This window comes from Macadamia integrifolia, unplaced genomic scaffold (genome assembly GCF_013358625.1).
Source record: "Macadamia integrifolia cultivar HAES 741 unplaced genomic scaffold, SCU_Mint_v3 scaffold726, whole genome shotgun sequence".
NCBI classification, from domain to species: Eukaryota; Viridiplantae; Streptophyta; class Magnoliopsida; order Proteales; family Proteaceae; genus Macadamia; species Macadamia integrifolia.
In genome coordinates, this window is record NW_024870527.1 from 56,144 (window position 1) to 67,350 (window position 11,207).

Here is an 11,207-nt window from a genome sequence, read left to right on the forward strand (position 1 = left end):
GGGTGGTTGCTTGAGGCATCCCACCAAAGAAGAAGTTTCTGAAAATCTCCTTAGTGTCGACATTTGCCTCATAGAAACAATTGAAACCTTGTGGTCTTCGCCTAGCTACGAGTCTCAGACATATAGGAGGCGACGGAATCAATCGCGCTAGACTTTGGGGAAGGTGAGGTAGCGACCGATGGCGGCGTTGATGAAGGCGATCTTACCATTGTGGGCACGGGAGGAGATGAAAGTGGTGATATCTAGTGATTCATTGCAGGGGAGGGCTATGGATTTCCGCCATCATCACCATCGTCGCCGTTGAGGAACTTGTACTGAGTAATCCGAGGTAAAACCTGAGTTTTAGTGAATAGAGAGGGTATAACGGTCATTTCAATTTTTTATTTAATAGAGACCGACGGTAAGAGTTCTGAGTCTAATTTGGTGAAAGAGAAGGTGTGTTCCTATAATATTGACATTTTCCAAGGGATGACGCTATAAATTACCCAAAAAAAATTGGTCACACTTAGGAGGCTACTCCTTCAGGCCCATCAAACGGTCTTCATCACTAATTATGCCACGTGTAGAAAGAATCATTTATAGACCATGGTTATGGTTTGGATCTCTAATTTTCTTCTTCAAAATCCGTATAAATGCGAAGTGGCGGGTTCGTTCCCTTTCTTCCATGTTCCCACTCTTTCAAATTTCAACGCATAGAGAAGCGATGAAGAAAATCTCAGAAATTCACATTAAAGATCACTTCCAGACTCGAAAATCTCCAAGTACGAGAGGCTTTAATGGAGGTTTGAGCTCTAAAAGTTTGTCTTCTTCCTGGATTTTTCATGAACAAGCTCCAAAAGGTTTTCGTTTCTTGACTCTTCAGCTCCCACTCTTGTTTTTCCTTTGATTTGATCACAAATACTCTGATCATCTGATCCGAGTTATTATCTTCCAAATTGATTCATAGACTGGTACTTGAACTCAAATTTGGCGAATTGATTAGTTGTTCGTCGTTTTACATTTTTCTTCTTAAGAAAGGAAAGGGTTTTACAAATGTGGTCTGTTTTCTTTCTGGAATATTGCGAGTTACAACTAATGGCGTCTGAATGAGATCGCCTTATTATGATACCTTTTTTGCCTTTTTTGGCTTATTTGTTTCCCTTGAATCTTCTTCTTCTGGGGTTGTTGTATAAAAGGATGGTAATAACAATAGTGTAATGTAGTTGGTCAATCATAGAAGGTTTGTAAAGCCATATAGGATTATTCCAAAAGGTTTAAATAGCTGATTTACCAAATATTGAAGAGATTGTTTGGAGACATTCTGGACTAGGAGAATTACTGGAATTTTCAATTACGAACTGAAAATATTGTATAGCTACCTTAAAGGTAGTGTTGAAGTACTCAAAAAGGAGTTGGAGCTGGATTTAGCAGGAATATTAAGACTTTGTGCTTTGCTTTAGGAGCTCAGATTAGTTATAACCATTGGAACTCACTTGAGGAATTAGATTCCCAAATGTTGAAACAGTCATGTGTGAATATAATGCCGAGGTGTATATGTTAAAATAGACTAATTTTTCCTCTATGTTTTTAGATACGAGAAGAGTGAAAAGAGTAAGATTTACAGATCCTGATACTGTTTACCAATACAATTGCAAGCCTGATGCTTCATCAATACCTTCCAAAGGAACACAGAGTAAAAAATGTAGGTTTTCTTTTCTATGTGTCTGTATTGCATAGTAGTGATAGTACATACAATTTGATCAATAGGTTGCCTACTTATTTGATATAAAAGTCACCTGATGAGAAATTAATTTGCAGTTGATGATCCAAAAACTTCAGAGTATGCATTTTATAAAAGACTAAGGGTAGGTACAGAACGGAATTTTCACTTTCATAATCAGGATGGTCAATTGAAGAAAGTTGAAGCAAGTAATTGTTCAGGAGGTATGTTTTGATGTGAGATTACCACTTGATTCCTAAATACCTTTTTGTTAAGAAGGATGCTAAGGAAATCATCCCTGCAGTTTCCTTTATGCTTCATCTTTGATGTCTACTGAAATTTGTTATTTCCTTCCAAAATGTGCTGCCTTGGGTTTTAAAGTCATGACTTTTGGTAATTCCTACCATCCAGTGGTGGATCACTTGGCCAAATACAGATGTGAAGATGTGAGACCGCTGTTGCCAGTTATGGTTACACCCACAGAATTAAGGTCATCCCTTTGCTTAGGTGAAGCCTCAAAGAACCAAGGTATCAGATATGATTCATAATTTCAGTTTGTTTAGTATGAGTCTTCCTTTCACAAAAGTACTTTTCCTTTATGCACTTGAACAATTGTGTGCATTTAATATTTTTAATGCATAATGGAGCACTTTTTTCATGTAATATGCATGTCAGTTGTATTAGTATCTCCGTAGTTTTTAAACAGAACTTTCTAATTGTTTACTGTCCCTTCTCCCTCCCCTTCCTCCCACTCTATCCCTCTCCCCCCCCCCCCCCCCAAAAAAAAAAAAAAAAAAAAAAAATGGGGGGAAAAAATGTAAGAAAGGTCCCTGTACAGGAATGTTCACAATTTACTTCCTGATCCTTAATTAAGCTATTGCATCAGCATGTCTCAACAACTATTGATATAAGTCCAAATAGTATGCCCCTGAGACTCCATACCTCTTTGGAGATCTCTTGCAAAAAGTTTGATAACTGGCCTTGTTGCTTCTCTCTCTCTCTCTCTCTCTCTCTCTCTTAACAATTGCAAAACTAAATAGTCCAGTTGTGAAGTTGGATTCAGAAAAAAGTGGGGTGTTTCTGAGCGCTTGTAACCCAGATTCTGATGCTCTGCTTCCGGTTCATCAAAATATTTGAGGTTTCCACCAGGATCATCCTATTTTAGTTGGAAAAGAAAAAAGATGATGAGTTCCAAAACATCTTATACTTGTGGTTGCAATCTTTATGACAATCAAAGAAGCATCATTCCCCTAAATTCTGGTCTTGGCATTCCTCCCAGAGATCCTCTTAAAGAGGTCCGATCCTTGCAGCTATTGGCAGGATAAGGGAGAGGCTTATTTACATATAAAGTAATACCCCATGAGCTTTCCTGTGGAGTAATTTAAAGGAGTGCATGTCACCTATTTGCCATCATTTTAGGTCTGTGATTCAGCAAGAGCATTGAGCTTGTATTTTATCATGTACAACCTTCAGATAATATCACCATTTATTAGGATTTGTTTTTTCAGGGATGAGGAATATATTTTTTTTGTCACCATCCACATTTTTATATTAGCCTTATTCTCAATTATCTTGTATTGCATGAAGTGACTTTGTATTTTCTATTTGAAGTTTAAACTGAATGTGCTCACAGCTTCTTCCCTTATATATTAACAAAATCCATCCTTGTGCAATTCCTTTCCCACTAAGTGCAAATTTATTATTTTAAATTAATTTTTATTCTCAAATTCTCAATGTTACAGTTGTGGCATAGAGACAGCATTGTTATCAATTCATTTATGCTATCAGAGAGATTTTAAACTTGGAATACTAAAATGTTGGATATGCAGTCACAGTAACAATTCCCTCAAAGCATTTAGAGGCCCCCCATAACAGCCACGAGGAAATCTTTCCTAGAAAGCGACGGAAATTATGTCAGTGGGTTGCAGAGACATCATCTCTTGATGTTGATGAGATCTCTTCAAAGGGGTTAGAAATATCTCAATTAATAAGTTCTATGCTTTTCTCTCTGCCTTCCTTTTTGGATTTGATATGAATTTGCTTATGTTTCAGGTATGATGTGGTTTCAGTGCTCCTTCAGCGGCTGGTCCCTCAGAGCAATGCAAGCAAAGTACGCCTTTTCAGTTTTATAGATGGATCTAGAGACTTGCAGTGCTCATTTCACAGTCTTTCAGCATCTATACTTACAGCTAATATTGGAACTGAGCATCAATTTTTTTTCAGAGATGCATGCCTCCAAGTTCAAGGTATAAGGGATTGACTACCAGATCTCAGTTGATTGCTTCTTCTAACTCAGATACGCACTTTGGGGAGCACCCTTGGACCCCAACTCCAAGTATGCACTTCATTGAACCTACATCTGGGCTATGTTTGGATGATGATACATCAGAATGTCGATCTAACAAGTATGGGGTGGTTACTAGCTTACAATGGGATACTGTGAATTCTGAGACTCTCTCAACTAGGAATGAGGATATATTTGATTCACAATGGGGTATTCTGGACTCTGACTCTCTTTCAACTAGGAATGCTGACAGATTTGATCTCCAATACAGGAAGGTGCAACCTTATTGTGCTTCAGATGATGAAAATGCTACAGATTTGCACACTAAGATGAAACCATGCTGGTTTACTGATATGGAAAAAGATTCACTCAAAAGAAATGGATCTCTTCCTCCGGATCAAGTATTGAGTACCAAATCTCAGTTAATTGCTTCTTCTGACTCAGATATGCACTTTGAGGAGCTTCCTTGGACCCCAACTCCAAGTATGCACTTCATTGAACCTACAGCTGGGCAACATTTGGATGATGATAAATCAGAACGTCAGTCTAACAAGTCCGGGGTGATTACTAGCTCACAATGGGATTCTACAAACTATGCGACTCTCTCAACTAGGAACACTGACAAATTTGACTCGCAATGGGATATTCTGAACTCAGACTCTCTTTCAACTAGGAATGCTGATATATTTGATGTCCAATACAGGAAGGTGCAACCTTATTGTGCTTCAGACGATGAAAATGCTACCGTTTTGCAGACTGAGATGAAACCATGCTGGTTTACTGATATGGATAGAGATTCACTCAAAAGAAATGGATCTCTTCTGCAGGATCAAGTACCAATACCATCCAAACTGGAGTACTCTTTGCAAAACAGTTTTTCTTCTCTTTGGGACTCCCCAAACTTTGGCCCAAGTGACAACTTGAGTTTTCCTGCACTGGATGAATTTCATAAAAAAAAAGAATTTGCAATAGGAATTGAGCACCTTACTCAATTTCTAGATCATAATGATGGTGATTCATGCAATTCAGTGGTAAAGGCGAGTCCCATTAGGACAATTTTATTAAGAGACGATCATGAGCAGTGTCTGAGAAAATTTGACGCAATTGGATTGGACTCTTTACCTTTCCCGGCCATCCATCATTCTGCAAGCATGAATTCTTTATTGGACTTCTGGTCAGAAAGATTTCACAACCAGGCTATTGGAAGATCCTTTGAAGAAAATAATTGTTCAGTTGCAATGATGAACGGTCTTCCATTAACTTTCTCTTGTTATCAGAGCTACCTCTCTCAAGGCTGCAGGTTGCTTGGAAATTATAGAGGCAATGGTCTCTTCAATTGTCCACATACTCGTCACAGCTTTACAAGCCAAGTTTTTAGGGAGAAGCTTTGTCCAAATGTTGATACTCTTGTACAACCTTCTGGACTGGATTCTGATTTTGGATGTAAAAGTTTGTTAATGAATGATTCTCTTGGAGAACATCAATCATCAGTCTCTCCTAATTGCAGATTTAACGGAATGCAGACTCAAGATGTATCCTCTCCCATTCTTACTGAGGAACAAAGCAAGTGGAGCGTGGATGACTCGAGTGAAACTGAAATGGGAAGTCATTTTGCTGAGGAAATATTTAATGTACACGATTCATCATCCTCAAATTTCAGGATCTCTCTGAAAAGGGAGAGTGCCCTCTCACTCTTATTCGACAAATCTAGCTCTGGATGGATGTAATGTAGAAGTATACTTTGATTGTAGTAAATATAAGTACAGATTATGCTTCCCAGGTTTGCCTTGTGTACTTATCATGCATGGGCTACAGGTATATTTTTGTTACATTATTGTCCTGTACTCTTTCACAATGTAGGTGTTCATTTAGCTTCCGTTTGGTTGCAAGTAAAAGGAAGGGAAGGAAAGTAAAATTGATTTAATAAAGGTAAAAAAAAAATAAGGAAACTTTTGCAATAATGATTGTGTAGCCACCCCACATAAAACTCTTGTCATATTTGGTAATTATACTTTCACATGTAATCTTTATTTTGCTTTGGTTGCAAAGAAAAGTAAAATTTAATAACTAGATATGGTATGAGATTAGTTACCAGTCATGTTAGGTAATTATTACCGAGATTTCCTTTCTAGTTTTGATTTAGTTTTACTTTGATTCCTTTTATTTCTCTTGCAACCAGTCAGAGCCTTAATTTACATAACTTTTTTATTTTCTTATATAGGGAGTACTAGCTGTATTACATTGTTCCGGGCAGATCCAGAAGCTCAGCTCCACTTGACTCTGTTCTAGGTGCAATATATTCAGCTAACACTCCTTAAAACAATAGAAAATTCCTATGGGTTGGTGAGAACAGGTTGATCTTTACTGGAAGATATTACTTGGGAGAGACTCTGTCATTGATTTAATATATCTCTCTGGGACCATTTGCTGGCACAGCTGATGTATGTATGTTCACAGAGGATCACCATATACATATATGAAGAGGTATTATTTGACCCAGGTTGGGGCTCCAAACCTATAAAGGCCCAGCCACTTGAACCAAGGAAGGCAGGTATTGGACCCCCTTTGGAAGTAGATCTGTCAGAGCTGAATTGAAGTATTGAATTTGGCAGAAGTGGATGATTCTTTATTAATCTCATCTGGCTGACCCAGGTAAGTTTACCCATTCTTACCATGGTTTTAAGAATCAAGAATGGGATCAGTGAGTCGGCCATCTCCGATCTCAATTCTGGTCAATTTGATACTGCTGATTCATGGTCCAAAAAACCCTAGTATGGTTGAGTTTTCAGATCTGAGATTGATTCCAAGTTCCAACCGATTTCAATTGGGCCAAGTTTCAAACCGGTTGGTTCATTCCTTTTGTTACTCAAAGGACATGATGGTAATTCTGACATTTCTGGGGCTTTGGTGGTGAATAGGGAGTAGGGACATGCCCCTTGTCCTCATTTGCCAAGTAATCCCTGACCACCTCCGGTCTGGTTGTTATCAGATTTTGAAGGTTTACCGGAATATACTAGCTAATCTTGTAAGCGTTTTTTACATGTTTGCTTGGCCCTTTCTGCCTAATTAGTATAGCATCAGCCTTCGGGAAATCCACTTCCAGATTACACGTTAAGGGTCACCCTACATGATGCTGACATGATAAGAGTTGCGTTTTTTCCATCTATAAGAGAGAGAGAGAGAGAGAGAGAGAGAGAGAGAGAGGTTAGGGTTGGTTGGAAATTGGATGTTCCAACACACCTAACTTTGGGCTGATCAAACAAAGATAGCATGACCCTTATGCATAGACACAAAAGGGGGTGGGGGAGGAATATCTGCCCCACCCTTTATGAAAGATGGAAATCCTGCCCTTGTTGATATTATCGAACTTCCCATTGAATTCCACACTAGTATAGAGGCCACATCGCCTTTGAGGAAGCCCTCTCCCTTGATTTAAGGGAAAATAGTTTTTGTTTGGGGGTAACCTTTTTTTTCTTTTCTCTCTCTCTCTCTCTCTCTCTCTCATAAAATGATCTCCCTATCCCTTGTAGATTGAACCAAATGAAATGCATTGATTGGTTTTAGTGCAGGTCTAAAAGCATAACAAAAAACATCTTTCTTTGATTTGAAAATTAAATTAAAATCGATTCACCTTAATTCTGTTTAGTGTCAATTTTGAAAATTAATTATGAAATCAGCCATGAATGTATTTAAATCTCCGTTTTTAACATTTTGGTTTAATTTCGAATCGATGCAAATCAAAGTCATTTGAAGCCGATCCTGTGTACATTTTCTATACCAAAAGTCCATTATCAAAACCAAAATCAGAATCATAGGTTCTACTTAGCACGTTTCTTAGGTCTCCTATTTATCTGTTTGGATCTTTGGATTACCCCTTCGTTGTCCCAAATTTCAACTCTTTTTGTCTTTGTCAAATTCTAAAATCTAAAACCCTTTTCCAACTTTTAAGCGAAAGTCTTTTCAGCTAAGGGAAAGATCACAAGTAAAATGAAAATAGATTATTATAATCTAGCACAAAAGATACAATGTAAACAAGAAGAAGCTCCAAATGATGATTATATTACGTACCACAACTTTAAAAAAGGCACACGTCCTAACAGTTGCACCTCTGGACTTTTGTTCTCTAGTCCTCTCTCTCCCTTTTTAGGTTTACTTTCTCTAATACTTAAAGGTGAATAATTGTAGCTTTCAAGAAATTGTTTCCATATGAAACAACGGTAGTTCTTACTTCTTACCAATATTTAAAAAAGGCAGAGGGTACAAAAAGGCAGCGTGGTCCTACACCAATGCAAGGATCAATAAGAGCAGGGGAGAAACAGGATGAGGTTGGACTAGGTTTCTTCAAATCCTAACCTAATCCTAAGTCCTTAAAATTCAACTCAGGCCCTCAACCCTGTCGGGTTCATGTTTAGGCCCAACGCTGCTGGGTTCATACCAATCCAACCTGACCCTAATTGACCCTATCAAGGCTGGGTTGGCCTAGATTGGGTTGACATTGGCTTCTATAATGGTTGGATTAGCGTTGATTGATATGTTTTTTCCATTCATGTCTCATATATTAAAAAAGTATAGAAAAATAAAATACCTATTGGAGCCCTAATTTCTATTATAAAGATGCAATGTCAAATTTTGGGTCGGGTTGGGTCGGGTTGATACCTCAACCCTAACCCAATCCAACCCTGACCTAGGGTTGGGGTTTTTAACCCTAACCCACCCTCAGGGTCAGAAAACTTTGGCCAAACCCTGTTCGGGGCTCAGGGCGGGCCAAGGCGGGTTCGGGTTGTTAGGGCCAAATTTTCACCCCTAAATAAATCTATACGAGAAAGCACCAGCAGTGGTATCATCTACGGATGCTACGGATACCCAGCCCAATCTTAAGGTCTCTTAACTCAACCCAAGCCCAGCACCAACCCGACCTATCTCAGCCCAGTCCCAACCCTGTCGGGTTTAGCCCAACCCAACCCAGCTCTAATGAACCATGATTGGGCTGGGTTTAACCCAATTCAATCCAACCCAATACTATTGCTTACTTGGTTGGTTGATCTTGATGCATTGTAGAGCTCAAAGACCAAAGTTTTCGTATATGTGTAGATTGTGGAAAACTTTCTATAAGTACCCATTAATAATTATTAGCATATTTATATGATTATATACTTAATAAACATGGTTGGGTTGGGTCAGGTCGAAACCTCAACCCATCACCACTGCCTCGGGTCTGAAAATCTCAACCCTAACCCACCCTATGGGCTGAAATCTCAGCCCAAGCCCTGTTCGGGCTCAGAGCGAACTAGGGCTGGTTCAGGTTGACTGGGCTTTTTTGACATCCCTACGGATGCCCAACCTATCTGCTCTGATACCATGTGTGACTTTTATATGTGAATCATGTACGGATGCCCAATTTACCCGCTTTAATACCATGTTAAAACTTTCATCTTAAAATTAATTGACTTTAAATGGGGTGACTTCTTGTGACTCTTATACATGATAGTTGAGTCATCCACAGTGATGACTCTTATACATGATAGTTAAGTCACTCACAATCGATGCGAGATTATTTCAATATTAAGTCTAAAATAACTGCCTTATGGTGACCTGTGCGTTACTATACTAATCACGCGACGAGGGACCATTCTATTGCCCATTAAAAATTTATAAAAAGAAGAAGAGGGGAATGCTTGTTAACACAAATTCCGCGAGATAGGGCAACATAGAAATCCACTTTGAATCTGGAGTGGTCCCCAGGTGATATATATAATTTTATGTCTCACTCACTCCATACTCTAGTGTCGGCTGCCCTTCACGAGACATGAGTACATGACTATACTTGGACGTATTAATTATCCTTCTCTTACTCTATCAATCAATCAATCATGAAATTAAGGGTCCTACTAAGCATACTTAATCTCAGCTTGGCTTTGAATAAAAATTTTCCAAGAGTTGCCATTTTAAAAAATATAAAAGATTTTCCAATGGTGGCAAGTCAATATAGTGACATGGGTCATCCTAATATATCATTAATATTAATACTTAACAGTTCTAATAATAATGTCTTAAATATGTCTGTCATTGGCAGCTCATCCAAGGTTTTGGCAGCTCAAATGTCTTAAATATATTGTTACTTATTTTAAGTACCTGTATTGGATTGGTTGTATCGGTTGTATTGTATTTATAGTAATTGATATTTGATTAATCTCAATTGAATATTGGTATCAAAATAAGGATAAAATTGTATGACAAAAAAAAAATATTTTTTTTTAATGAAAAATAAAGGAAAAAAATTATCGATATCATATCAATACTAAATTTGATCCCATGAATTAAATCCTTGTCCTCCACCCTCAAAAGAAGAACAGAAAAAGAAAAATTCTTTCTTTCCCTAAATGTTATCTTTAGCTACTCATTCTATGTTTGTAGACTAGAGGTATCCTATAATCAGGAGTTTCAAACCCAAGACCTTATGGTAGGATAGGGTTTAATGCACCACTTATCTTCAACCGCTCTATGTAGTTGACCTCATAGTGATTTTTCTTTTTAATTTTCACTTTTCTAAGAAATATGTGCAAATAGATAGGGGGGATGATTGGTAGAGACCTAACTCTAGTCATTTGTAGTGTTTCTTTATCAACTATTATTATTTGGGAAAAAGAATGCTCCATGGTCAAAAGGCACAAGGGCCAATGAGAGGACACACATGGGCATTTTTTTTTTTTTTAAGTATTATAGGCGTGGGGTATCATTTCACCGTCCTTTATGTTTGGCATAAGACCTCGCAATCAGGGAACATTTATTTCCCCTTTATTGTTTTTTGATTGAGGGAGAAAACAAATCTTTGATATAAATAGCCAAAGTAAATTCAAGAAGACCATAATCATAATTAATTACCAATGCTTTTTTGGAGTTTAATGTTCAAATTCCATCATTTTAGGTGGGGTTCGAATTCGTTCATGCGAATTATTCAACCAAAATAGCCAACTAACTGTAATGATGCTGATTGATCCTATTGCATTAATTACTTGAATTAATTCCTTAAAAATCAAGTGATAGCTGAAATTAATCAATTCATGGCTTATTTGGTTGATTCTTGCTAAGATAATGACCATGTCTTAAGTATCATAATTTACTTTATATTTAATATATAAATTAATTAACATATAAATATGAGATTTTCTTATTGACACCTTTAAGGTGTCAAATGATTTGCAACTTTACTTTTTTTTTTTTTTT

The 11,207-nt window shown here is 37.5% G+C and overlaps 1 protein-coding gene across 5 annotated transcripts; it reads left to right on the top strand.

Moving 5' to 3' along the window:
• Positions 1-640: 640 nt before the first annotated feature.
• Positions 641-5,812, top strand: LOC122069841. 5 transcript variants are annotated; one of them, XM_042633929.1, is made up of 8 exons: positions 641-839; positions 1,571-1,681; positions 1,798-1,923; positions 2,081-2,227; positions 3,529-3,667; positions 3,752-3,809; positions 3,923-3,945; positions 4,255-5,760. In XM_042633929.1, exons 1-8 carry the CDS (start codon positions 665-667, stop codon positions 5,708-5,710), a joined length of 2,235 nt encoding a protein of 744 aa, XP_042489863.1. In that variant the 5' UTR covers positions 641-664; the 3' UTR covers positions 5,711-5,760. The 5 variants fall into 5 exon arrangements, with proteins under 5 accessions (XP_042489863.1, XP_042489864.1, XP_042489860.1 ...); XM_042633930.1 differs by having other exon boundaries at positions 3,923-5,380; positions 5,491-5,627; XM_042633926.1 differs by having other exon boundaries at positions 3,923-5,812.
• The last annotated feature ends 5,395 nt before the right edge of the window (positions 5,813-11,207 follow it).